We start from the raw sequence: 13,730 nt of genomic DNA, 5'->3' as shown, positions 1-13,730 counted from the left end.
CTCCCTTTTTTGAAGATGGGGACCACGTTGGCCCTCTTCCAGTCCTCCGGTACCTCACCAGAGCACCACAAGTGCTCATAAAGTTGTGCCAGGGGACTTGCAATGACCTCGGCCAGTTCCTTTAGAACTCTAGGGTGGAGATCATCTGGGCCGGCTGACTTGAATACATTCAACCCCTCCAGAAGCTCCCTAACTAAATTTTCACTAACCCGTGGTCCAGGTGTGCTTTCATTTCAAAGCACTGTCCCATTTTGTTTAGTCGAAACTGTTTCACTGTTTCATCCATAGGATATAATGGGGAATCATGAAAATGCCTAAAACTTTGAAATTTCTTGCCTGATTTGGATGACAATTGCAGGGATGGTAGCCCCTTCTGAGGGTATGAAGCCTGCTAAGTTTCATGGAGATAGATGCAGAGGTTTCTGGGAACCTGCACCTCAAACTCTTCAATGCACAACTCCTGACACTTGCTGGCAGCGGCATCCTCCTTTCATCTGGTGTGCAGATCTGGAGGCCTGTACCCCTGGGAGGGTTGCGGGGCTGTGCTGGACTCCCCCCAGGGGTGTGGACCCTTGGATCTGTGCACTGGATGAGAAGAGGCTGCCGCTGCTGCCTGGGACCAGCATTGGCTGCAGTCCACGCCCAGTACTGGAGAAGATTGCTGCCGCTGCCTGGGACTCCTCTCATCTGGCACACAGATCCAGGGGCTCACAGCCCCAGGAGGAGTCAACCTCCTCCCATCCAAGGTGTAGAGCCGGGGACTCACACCCCCAGGAGAGCTGCTGGGCTGTGCTGGACTCCTCCCAGGGGTGCAATCTTTGGGTCAGGCAGCAATCCTCTCTGGTGTTGGGTGCAGCCTGTGCCCAGCACCGGTCCCAGGTGGAAGAGGCAGCTTCCTCTCATCCTGGGTGCAGTTTCAGGGACTTGAACACCCGGGAGGGCTGCCAGGCTGTGCTGGACTCCTCCCAGGGGTGCGAGCCCCCAGATCTGTGTGCTGGAAGAGAGGAGGCTGGCTCTGCTGCCTGGGACCAGTGTTGAAGCCAAGTAAGCTTGGCTTCGAAACTTGAAGTGCCCTTGTTTCATTTAAAAGCTGTTTTGAAGCCCTTTGTTTCATTTTGATTTCATTGTTTTGAGCTTGAAACATGTTGAAACAGCTTTGAAACAAAACATCCAGCAACACTTCACACAGCCCTACAGAATAGCCAGTGCACAAACATCAGAGTCAGTGCTAATTAGTCCACCCGTGGCACCTCATGGATGCTGCTGCACTGCTTCCTGGTATTCCAGGATATCACACGGAGAGAAGCAGTGTTCCAGAATATGAAGCTGCCTTGCATGATATGTCTGCAATCTATATGTGCAAGTCTTATAGCAGAATACTGCAATACTGCATGGCAAGGGTTGGTAACCTATGGCCCGCGGGCTGGATCTGGCCCAAGAAGGTCCAATCCAACATGGAGGAAACATGGTGGCACAAAGCTGCACAGTACCAGCCATCCTCTTCACAGATATCCCCTTCAATGTGGAACTTGCTACTATGCTATGTCTGCATTTCTCTTACCGCAGAGGGGGCAGGAATCTGCAGTGACAGGGAATGCAGGTAGCTGGCTGCTCTGGGGGGCTGAAGACTTTTGGTGCAGAATTACAACCAGGTTGCAAGTTCTGGTATTGATGTAAACACTGTAAGTATGTAACATGGAGCACTATAATGATTTTGTGGGGTTCTAACATTTTTCATCAAACAGAATTGATTTCTTGTTCTAGTCAGGATCGAATTACCTAAGTATTTGTAAAACAGGAATAAGCACAGTAACAAAGCAGAAATACATTCAACAGGTTTCAGTCTAGCTGCTTCAGACCATAATTAAAATTGAATTAAAAAAAAGCAAAGCAAACCAACCTGTGGTAGCTGAGGACTCTGCCTGCCAATCAGTGTCCACTGACCATCTCTCACTCTGTACCCGCTTACTACCTTTCCTACAACAAAGAATTAACCAATTCATGAGTATCAGATGTAACGATTTAGAAGGGAGAAGAAAAAAACAAACAAAAAAGAACAGACATTGTAGATAATGTCTGATGGTCTAATACGGTGCTAAAACCTCAACACAGGTAATAAAACTCTTACCTAATCGGTGTGTGTGGACTCTGTAGGCAAAGAGGTGCATTGGATACCTTTTATAATGGCAGGCAATATCAGCATCAACCACTGTTATGATATAAATAAGGATACAACATTTTAAAGATGTTACTTATTGAGCCAAAAGAGTAACTTTTTTTAGTATTTCACTGAAACGTACCAATAAGGAAATTGTATAAAAAACCAGGATCTTTATCAAAAGACAAAGAAACATTTCTGAAAACACAATAGCTAGTAGTATCTTAAATTTCTACAGGGGCTTCCATGCTAATTGATCGAAGGATTTTTACAAAGAAACTTGTGTGCATATGTATACAGGTCACTTCAAGAATCACTTGATATTCATCTCTCTCTCAACTGAACCTCAGCAACTGTTTTACAGTCTATGCTGCCATAGTTCAATGTGCTAGTACTATAAATCTGCTTTTATGTTATGGTGCTGAGCACAGCAGGAAAACAGTAGATAGGAGAGACAAATGGGATTATCTATGTTCTTCTTACTTGGTAAATTAAGAGTAATTTAAAGAAGATAGCACTGAAGATTATATTTTAAAAGATCATCTAATCATACAGCAGTTTTCAAGAGCTAAAGCCAGATTCAGGAGTAGACAAAGGCGCCCTCCAGACGTCACAATTGTAGGATACATGCACATTTCCTGCTACAAATTGTAGCATGCAAGATGTTAATAGGATTCATCCTTAGGAAAACAATGGCTGATCTGCAACAAAAGTGGGAGATCCTTAACAAAGAAGTTGTTGTTCATAGGCCCAGAACTTTAAAGGGTGTGCTAACAGCTCAGCATCAGGGAGCAGCTTTCCCAGTGCTGGGGTGCCCAGGACAAAGAAGGTTTCCTTGATTGGCAGCCCGTCACAAAACTCTCTCAGGGGCATCCTGCAGCTAACCACCTCTTCCTACATCAGTCTGCTGCACAGGTTGGAGTTATAACAGCTTTTAAGAAAAGACTAGTAGTGCACTGATAGAGATTTTGGGGGGCTGATACCGACAGCCGATTTTTAAGAAGGCATATCGGCCAATACCAATCCAATTTCTGATACAGCTTCAGCTGCATGCAAAGTCCATTGTTGTGGAAGGGGAGGGGGGAGGGAAGGGGAGTGGGTAGGCAGATCAATGCCCCCTCCATGGTGAGGGAGGGGGCAGGACGTGGGATGGAGCCGCAACTCGTTGGGGGGGGGGGGGGGTTGGCGGCTCCCACCGCTGCTCGCACCCATTCCTTCCTGCTCCCCCTTCCCTCCTGCTGCTTGGGGTCTGTCCGCCCCCGCAAGTCCCTGGAGGTGGCAGCAACAGAGCGGACAGAAGGTAATGTGGGGGGAGGGGGAGAGTGGGCCCAAACCCCAAGCAGCAGGAGGGAAGGGGGAATGGGCCTGGACTGTGGGGGGAGGGGCTCCGTCCCCATCCGCTCCCCCCGGGTCATTCTTGATGGGCAATTGGCTAGTATATATATAAATGTTTGTGATAGATATGGATAGATCTATATCTATCACAAACATTTTTTCCTTACATATACGAGAACATATAGTCTAAGGGTTTTTTCTCTCTCTCACTACTTTTTTAAACAAGTAGTGGGCCATTTTGGCAAGAGATGTTATATATTTCTTTAAGGGAAAGGATGAATTGATTATAAATGAAAAGTCTTTCAGAGTTGCCTCCTGCTTATTCATCTTTAAAACAAATCAAATCTAAGACAACTTTCAGCTTCTATTTCATTGATGATAATTTCTCTCCAATATTGCTAGGCTCTCTGAAGTTAGTCTGCTAGAAATTTACTACAAATTTAAATGTATAGTTATTTATACCATATTTGTTTCAGATAAACTCCTGTACCTATACTTTTTTTTTAAAATAATTCAAAAGATTCTTTAAATTATCTTCTATAATAAAACACCCAAACATGAAGGTGAAAATATAGTCATTCTTTTACAGTTTTTCCTCACCTTTTTCTCCTGGTGGTATAACAGTAGTCACAGACATCATAAGATACATGCCAGCAATCAAAGGCTGCCTGAAAAATAACAACTACATTTACTTCAAAAGCCCTACACAACAATTCATTTGTAAAATAGCCCTCTGCAGGCTATATGATCCATTATTCTTTTGAAAGGTCCCTTGGGGTACCAATTTTAAAGTGTTGAATTATTATTATAAATTGGTTTCCATTTGGAGAAACAAGATGTTAGAGTCTCTCCCCCACTTTTAAGGCAAATTTTGATAAAGGACTACACAATAAGACAAAAACAGAGTTATTTGATGTCTGCGTTTTTCTAAACTTCTAACACTATTCTGTGCTTACAAAAGAATATTATAATAGTCACTATTATGATGAATGAAGCTGGATGCAACATGTTTTCACTAGGAAAATGAACATTTACATCTGTGTGAAAAAAGTAGACATACAACCTAGACATGTACAAACATAACTGGACTCAAACTTGGTGGAGAGTCATCTTGGGGAAACCATGGTAAAAATAGATAGGTGTAAGTTACACCACAGCAGGTATTGTGCATTATTCCAGGGTATTAACCCTTTGCTTAATGTAGGTTATTACTTGCTCCCCTGCAACTGTATAATGATGTTATACTAAAGCCTACTATAGCATTTACCTTGAGATAACCAGTCTCCTATATGCTTTGGGTCCCAGTGTAATTTACATCAGTGTTCTACATCAATGTAACATGTAGCATTTACATATCAAGTACCCAGACCCTATATGTAGCACGATATATGAAAGTTTCATAATGTAAAAACATTCTTATTAACAGGCAAGTTTTTGGTGCATTTTATTTTAAAACTGAAAAGCTATTCAAAACTTGTGTTTAAGTGTTCACTTACTTCTCTGTAATTTCAGGTCCTCTGAAAAAAATAAAGACTTCTTCCAACTAGAATCTGTAAGAACACTCAACAGATACAGGTCCCTAGATCAAACTTGGATAAACTCCAAGAAACATCAAACATACTTACTTCTGATGTGTCAGATGTAAAGTTACGCCAGAACAATCCTTGTGGTTATCTGAACAAAACATGAAAGAGCATTTTATCTGTTAATAATTGAAAGTGGAGGAATTGTGATTTGAACAACAATTCAGTAAGTGGATGAAAAAAAGTTGTTAAAAATAATACTTTTTGATAGGAATATTACACTTAGTCTTATGCTTTAAGCTTGTTGAAATTACATTTACATCGTGGTCCTATACACTGTAAATATATAATATTTATTATTCAGAGAGGCAGAAACTCAAAAAATATATTGTTCACCTTAATTTTTAAAGCAAAAATATAGCTAAATTCTGCAGAGTAAACATTGTCAATGGTACCATTTATGTTTTGGCAGAGATTAAAAAAAGATAGAAATTCTGTTTGAGGAGAGCACATTTTTGACTAATTTATGACACAAATCAGTGAAAATAAATACATTTACAGAAGAGAAATGTCAACTTTTTATCCACTGACAGTGCATTTACTGACAGAATGGTTAGATTCCCTCATCATAAAATCAGCATCTGCATTCAGATATTGTACTTGAGGAAAGTAGTTGTGTACAAGAAGTGCATAACCACTTACATTTTAGTTTGCCCAGAACCATTAACCTCTTACAATCACAAGCTACCCAATAAAACTTAACATTTTACCAACAAAGCTGCTTGCTTGATATCTAGTCAATTTCAAAACTTAAAAGTAGATCTAGATATTTTACCTGCTGCTTATTATTTATTTATTTAAATAACATTCAGGTAAACCATAAAGTGGACAATAGTGATAGGTGGACAATGAATCAACATGAGTTTCATCATAACATTACTTTTCTGGAAAGTTGCATAGGCACAAAAAAGAAATGCTAGACGAGTGAAAAAATCTGCTAAAATATTCTTGCTGGGTTTTCATATCTTGCTCACTACAGTATCTGAATATTTTTTATGTCTTGAAATAACTTTTGGGGGAACCTGTATTTCTGAAGCAAACACATGAAATAGTAAATAATTGGCACTGCATCTTTAAAAACACAACAACAAAACAACTAAACCCTCCCCCTCTCCTTGATAAGCATAAGAGAAACAACAACTGAAGAGAGAGCTTCCTCATCTTATTTGCTGATAGGCATGATCAAAACTACATATTTACTGTAGGTGCATCAAGTGTGCAGAAAGCAGCATCTAATAAGGCTTAGAAGTAAGAAATGCGATGAAGCAGAAACAAAAGCAGCACAATACTCAGATAATGACCCACAAAAAAAGGCAGTTCTTTTCAATGTAAATGAAATTCCCGCTCTACTACCCTGAAGAATAAGGCCTCAGGTAGAAAGGATTCTGCAACTCGTTGCAGTTCCCTTACAGTGGGTTAGACATGGTTTCAGGAGAGCCTCCTAAACTCAGACGTCCATTTGAATTCAAATATATTTGCAGGTCTCCAAAACATACACAAATGAAATCTACAAAACTGATGCACCTGTCACCTTTAGCCCTTATTAGAAAACAGCCAAATACATGGTTTACAATGAAAATGAAGACTTCATCACACTGACACAGACAGACAGACAGGCACACACACACAACTATTGATTTGGCACTTAACTTCTCAAAGAAAAACTTTATTTAAGAAACATAATGTCTGTTGAGAATGGAAGAAACAAATCTGTTTCCAATGACAGTGTAAATAATATACTTATAACGAAACATATTACATAAAACATTTTAGTTGCATTTTATTTGGACAGAAATACAAAATCATGAATGAAAGCAAATCTTGTGTGTGTACTTTAAAGAATAATCTCACAAATATATTTTGAACTATTACATTTTTCAAAAAATTAGATGTTCAGTACCACGTCTGTTGGCACTGGATCTATGACCCAGATGCCTTGTTGTGAGGGGACCCAAAACCCTCAGATTAACCATGACTTTCCCAAATGTATTGATACACAGTGATAACAGAAAAGAATAATACAAGCAATTCTATAGCTACCAATCCTAGGGCTGTCATCAGAGTCAAGATACATCTGGCCAGGATGCAACCTACACTATGAGGTTCTCTCTTGAATGTCAGAGGTCGAGGTCATCTCACCCATCCCACTGGAGGTCACCCAGTGGGATGGATGAAATGGGCTGGTGGTAAGCCCTCTGGCCATGGTGCCTTGGGTTCCCCTCTCAGGGACCCCTCTTGGGGATGGAGGGACCCTTAGTTGCTCTAAAGCAAGGGTTTTCAACTTCTGGCAGAGCGGGGGGTGGCAGTGGCAGCAGTGTAGGGTTGTGGATGGTGATGATGGCCACTGTATGCGAGTTCCCCACCTCCCCAGCTGACTGGGTGGTGCCTATGCAGTACACAGAAGGGAGCTGCTGCCCCCACCAGCCCTGCTTCCGGGAGGCAGCAGCACAGGGTGGTGGGTGGTGGCACTCCTTCCCTGCCTGCCTGCATGTACCCCCTAGCTCCTTTCCAAGTACCCCCAGGTTTACATGTACCCCTGGTTGACAACCCCTACTCTCCTTTTGTATTCTTTTCCTCGCCTGATGACTCTTCATCTGTTTTTATCGCCAATTGGTCTCTGTGGTTCTCATACTGTCCATATTCTGTCCTGTCAGCATACTCCTTTGTATCACAAGTTCATCACACACATACATCCTAATTTGGGCTTTTTGGACCTTCACCTAATTTGGTCTGTTCCCCCAGAACCGGAAAACTCAGGGTCTCACTTTTGGGCCTTGTGAGTTGGTGCCACTTTATCTCATGTTATGAAACAGTGTGATATATGCCCATAATTTCCCAGGTTATGTGTATATCCATTGGCTTCATTGTGTTAGACACTCTGTCTGTCTTAAACTCTATGAAAACTGTGTGACTGTGTGGCCAGGCCTTTAGAAATCAATTAACCCTTGCTGCCATCCTAGACTATTGCTCTAATGCATATCTTTATTATCTATAAGCCAATTCCAAAAAGGAAACCTTTAAATACCATGTTCTAGCCATCAATGCCTACCTAAAACACCTTTTGCTTTAATGCCATGTATTTTTATTTTTTAAAGTTTAGAATTCCCAGTAGACAGATACTACCCAGTTCAAAGGCACTAAAACCCAGTATGTTGCACTTTGATAACATTTAATCTTGAAAAAAAAAAGCTCTTGCCCATAACCAACTGAGAAGAGGGCAAGTTCTGAATGACTGTGTAGGAAACTCATTCAAATCAATGAGTTACTTTCAATACTGTAAATAGGGAAACTCTATAGAAAAAATGAATGTATATCCTTCAAAATTATGAGGACAGATCGCTTCATCACATAAGTCTTTTTTATTTACTCATTTTCTTCAATAATAAATTCCAACTGTTTTTCTCTGAAGATTTTAATATCTTAAAATGTTTGAAACTACATGGAAGGAAAGATTTGTTGTCAGTTCTCAAAGATCTCGGTTCACTTTAAATATTTAATGTTAGTGTGGGAAAAAGAGTGGGGGGAGGAAAGGGAGAGGGAAACTGAAAACTAGTGTAAATGAGTTAAAAAGTAATAGACAAACAGAAATTCAAGTAACACTGGCTAGAGAAGGGGACAGGAAAGAAAACAAGAAAGAAAAGTGATGAAGATATTTCATGCTAAAAACTGCGTTATATATTAATCAAAGATAACCAATGCAGTTTCCCAAAGGAAGTCAGGGATCAGAAAGCATGATAGACCAGATCCCTGGACAAAAGCAGAACTAAAGAAAAACAGGCACTTCTGGATTGAATGTATTTTTCCTCTAAGCCTCATTCTCTTCAACAAACTGCAAGTTCACTCACTATTTCATCAATTCTTTTGCCTTTTAAAGATTCAGATATTTGAGGTTGGAGTGGGCAGAAAGGGGGCAACTTGTCTATTTCCTTCTCCTTGTTTCAATTTATGCTAGGGAGACATTTTGAAGTTGTACAACACTAGCTGCACTGTCACAAATGTTGGCTTGTATAAGCAAGATTGAAAACATTTGCTTCCATAAAGGATGCTTTGGATATGGTTTTATAGTTATGGACAGTTTTCAAGCGTGATTAGCAACAGTGTGGATAATAATGTATTTTTAATCTTAATCTTTAATTTTAAAATCATCTTTCCAGTTTGTCACTCTGGTTACTCCTGCACTCTGGCTAGCTTTGCTCCTTTCATTTTGTATTTCAACACTATAGCAAATCCACATTGCTCTAGGACAAATATATTATTAGCTTCCACTTGCCCTGTGGCAGAGAAAGAAAATGCAGTCATCCACTACAGAAACAGGTTTCTTTCAAAGTTAATTCTCTATGCAAAGTTTCCAACAGAGATCAAACAAGAAGACTGTTCTAATCATTATGTTTCAAAAGGGCTTTTGGAATGCAGTATGTGGATAAGGAAATCTACTGCTATATTTTTTGCTTTTGTTGATTGCTTCTGTCAGGCAAAAAATGGTGCATTTTAAGATGCAACACAGGCTTTGAATTTAAACATATTTGTTTTGTAATTTAAAGTGCTGATAATGTTAAACCTAAGGACTTGAACATTTCTAGTGGAGGAAATTTTTGAGAAATATCTACCACTAGAAACCTTTCTAAGGGGAAGGATCAGTACAGGAATTCAACCTTCAGCTGCTCCCTTTCCCTGGCTCTCCACACTCTCCTCACATGGGTGATCAGTTTGGGGAAGGCAAGGAGAGCAGCAGTTGTTCCAATCCTCCGAGCCCCAGTGGAACTGGAGTAGAAGGGCAAAGCCCCTTGCTTGGTTTCCAGAACAGGTCCCCCCAGTCTAGGGACCTGGTGGGGAGTGGCTGGTCCTCCATGGCAGGGCAAAACAAAGCAAAGCAAAGCAAAGCAAAGCAGTGGGGCAGAAGACACACAGTTTAAAAAGCCACACAGGAGAAGAATCACCCCTCCCCCACCACGCAGAACATTCAGGCTAGGGACAGACATTCAAAAGAGCCTGAATTGACTCAATCTTTGCAGGTTAATCTAACCAGCTTAGGTTGAACTAGTTTGGACTGCACAGACATCCAATCTAAACTGAAGAAATGAAGGCACATGCTTACAGTGGCTTAGGCTACAAGCCAGGGGGTGCTAAAGCAGCCCTCCTTTCCCTTCCACAGTGCTAAGCAGAGGGCTGGGGGTGGCATGGCATGGCTAGGTGCCAGCAGGACCTTCTGATTGGGCGGGGGCGGTAAACTCCCAACCTGCCTGTATTGTCCCAGGCTTTGCTTTGCTTGCTGCTCATGGGGTGGGAGTGTTGCCAGATCCCAGAACCTGCCTAACACTCTGAGGCAAAGGGGTGTATGTGTGCAGTGCATGCATCTTTTGATGATACTGAGCTTTTCAATGTTCCTCTCCCTGCTTCTTCATACTGTCTGCATCAAACCTACCAGGCAAGGGAGCCACCAGAGAGCTGAGCACTTAGTACCCCATCAAGAAAACAAAAGCCTCTCTCATTAGTTCAATTTCTTCTTAAAGGTCTTTTTAAACAGCTTTTTCCAAGGAAGAAAGGAAGGAGGGACATTACCAGCTGACCTGTTAATTAGCTCCAAAAAGCCTTAAGTGGATACTGTCCTGTCTGCCTTGGTTCTGTCTCCTTTTGTCTCAGTGAAATTGGAGACACATACACACACCTCTCAGCATTAGCTAGCATACCACATGCCAGCTGGGGTCCATGCTGTGGGAGATGGGAGGGAGGTTCCCTGCTTGACCAGCAAGCAGCAAGGAGGGGGTGGGAAAGGGGGAAGCCAGGCAGACCTTTCTGTGCCTGCAGTCTCTGCCAGAGGAGAATATAGGTGTGGGGCCAGCCCTGCTCTTTGGAGCGGACAGCACAGCTCAGGGCTGTAAAGCATCTGGGATGTTAAGGGACTCAGGTTTAACCTAAACCAGGAAGGGATCTGGGACAGACACTACACTACATAAACTGATTTGACCCAAATCAGTTACATTTGATACTACATTCTACCAGGTTTATAATAAACCAGTTTCAGCCATTTTGAAACTGGTTTATGTGCACTGAACTTATGTTCTGTTACAGGTTTAAACCAGTTTCTGATCACTTAAACTGGTTTATGTGTAATGTCCATCTTTAGCCTCAAAGACAAAGCCTGCAGCAGGAGGAACAGAGAGGCAAAACCCCCAGCCCATTCCCCAAACCAGGCAGTCCCTGGTCTGGGGAAGAGGCAAAGAGCATTGCTCTACTGCTCCCCTTCCCTCCCAGACCAGACTGGGAGAGAAGCATGGAAGTATTCATTCTTGCAAGAGAGTTTCTTTCTAGAGAAATTGATTATGTTTATTCCCAGAGAAACTGATTGAATGCTTGGTCACTACTAAGCTTCTACCAGGAGTGTGGCGATTCTCTTGGTAGAAACATAATGCCTCCATGTGGCTTAAGTGCTGTACCCCCAACATGTGCTCAATTGGGTAAAGAGAGCTTTTGCGTGCTGCGTTTTATATTTCACCCCAGATTTTCAAGAGAAACTTACTACTAAGTACTAGAGAAGGTGAGAAATTTTCAAATAGAAGGTGCAGCCTTCAGAAAATGTCAGTTCACTGAAACTAAAACACTCCATGATTATGTGTTTTGACAACATTTCCAGTGAAACCTGCCTGGTCTCCTGCCAGCTGATCTGCAAGCTGCCTTCCTGAGAGCTCAGCTCTGCAGGAGCTTGCTCTAAGAGGCTACCTTAGAGCAAGGGCTTCCAAGTTCCCCAGAAGCTTACCTGGAAAACTGCCATGGAACAGGGGACCTCTGCCCTAGATATTATCTCGAGGAAATTATCTTGTAGGTATGCTGCCTACAAGTTAGGAGCTTGCAAGCAGTTGGCATCCCAAACCCCAAGCTGCTACAAGGCAGACAATTTTTATGGGGTCCAAGCTCTGAAAAGGAATGTTTCACTTTGAAAAACACCAAAATATTCCCTTTGTTGGACTACTTTAGTGTTGGCACCTTGGGAAGCACATCAGCTGATGCTGGACATGATACTAGGAGTGGCAGAAATTGGGGTCTTGCTGTTCTAATTTGCTTCAATGTTATTCATAACAGGATCTGTGTTTCCATTTTTAGATATTTTAAGTCTCATTTACATTAGGTGCTCCATTAACGAAAGACTAACTTATGAAATAAGAGTCTTTGCCTTGCATCTGGAACACAGCAAGCACAAATCCTTTAGGATTTGTATTTTTGATCAAATGCTTTATATCCATTTCCTCTGTATCACATCAATGAATATTTTTTAGCCAAATAGTTATACTCTGAACAAAAATGAGAATGCATACAAGATACCTTCTTGCTCAACAGATCTCATCCCTACATGAATTCAGAGCAGCATGTTTTATACATAAAATTGCAATCCTGTTTTTATTATTTAAATTCCTCTTAGCTGTGCTGACTCAATATGGGTATGAAAATGTTAATTGGATTTTATTTCTTCATGTGAATTAACAGAAATGTCTACTTATTTGTAAATCAGTTACATCTACCCTAAGCAGCTTTGACAGTGAATGTGCATAGCTACTGACAAGAGAGTAATATGGGTTGCAGAACATTTTAAGTCATGGTGACATGTGGAAAGGAAAACTTGGATTGACTCTAGCCTGCAGACTGTTTTCAAGGTTGAGAGTTAAAAAAACAATTGTTTTTTCCACTGGAACTGGAACAGACTTCACATAGAAATCACTGATATGCAAAGTATGGAATTCCATGATGAACGTGACGTTACAATTACTTCCAAGTAGGATCACACAAAATCTTTACCATCAAAAACACATGACTGCATGTTTTGAGAACTCAGAGATGTACGGAAAGTCTGCAAATGTGATGAAAGTTTCAACAAGTCAACCGTTACTGCGATGTGTCATGTGTGCATATCTTTGTATGAAGCTGGGAATTTCTCTCATTATACTTCTATCAAAAACCACACACAAGAAACAGTCAAATATAACTTCTATAGTTTCCATGTTTTTAAGGGAAAAATAGCAGAAGACTCACAAGTCACAGGCCCACTAACAAAACACATCTGTCCATGGTATTTATAAGGCTTCTACAATGCTGACTACACAAATTCCAACAACCTCTCACCCACCCCCCTATTAACAATCGAGACAAAGCAATGTTACAATAAATAAATTCACACATTATGGAGAACATAAAATATGCTGGAAGTGAAGGTATGGACAGCTGCAAAAAAGGAGGAATGTTGGATCTTCAGCTCCATGCAGCCAAATACTCCAACGGATCTCACCTCCAAAGCCATGGATCTTGGCATAGTCATAGGGAACATCAGTCCATCATACCTTACCCAATGCCCTCATACCAAAATGTCTGGTTAGTATTACTTCAGCTACTCTGTATACAGCCATGAAAGGGCATTACGTTGGCTGAGCAGCATGACACTTTGCTATACTTCTCCAGACACTTTTGACTTGGAAAAAATGTCAGCGATCCTTAAGTGTATCTTTCATACACATAGGTCCTTTTCCTTAAAATATGAATATAAGGCAAAATATATTTTGACAAATGGGGGAAGAGAAGTGGAGGCCATGTCATCCATATGTTCTTATCCTTCTGCAACAGCATCAAGGACAACAAAAAGTCCTTTTTCAGATATGTGGGGAGCCGGA

At 41.2% G+C, this 13,730-nt stretch overlaps 1 protein-coding gene across 9 annotated transcripts in view; it reads right to left on the bottom strand.

Annotated features, from left to right (window-relative positions):
• Window positions 1–13,730, bottom strand: part of PAM (peptidylglycine alpha-amidating monooxygenase) — a 263,686-nt gene that overhangs the window by 71,048 nt on the left and 178,908 nt on the right. For all 9 annotated transcript variants that reach the window (XM_019532420.1, XM_019532427.1, XM_019532419.1 and 6 more), the window contains exons 8-11: window positions 5,119–5,167; window positions 4,094–4,161; window positions 2,129–2,209; window positions 1,901–1,977 (exon numbers count right to left, since the gene is read on the bottom strand). In XM_019532420.1, coding sequence (XP_019387965.1) covers window positions 1,901–1,977; window positions 2,129–2,209; window positions 4,094–4,161; window positions 5,119–5,167 — 275 coding nt within the window. The remainder of the gene's footprint in view (window positions 1–1,900; window positions 1,978–2,128; window positions 2,210–4,093; window positions 4,162–5,118; window positions 5,168–13,730) is intronic.

Source organism: Crocodylus porosus, unplaced genomic scaffold (genome assembly GCF_001723895.1).
Source record: "Crocodylus porosus isolate Cpor-Errol unplaced genomic scaffold, CroPor_comp1, whole genome shotgun sequence".
Lineage (NCBI taxonomy): Eukaryota > Metazoa > Chordata > Crocodylia > Crocodylidae > Crocodylus > Crocodylus porosus.
Note: the sequence above shows the minus strand (reverse complement) of the source record. Positions and strands in the feature narration are given on the sequence as shown.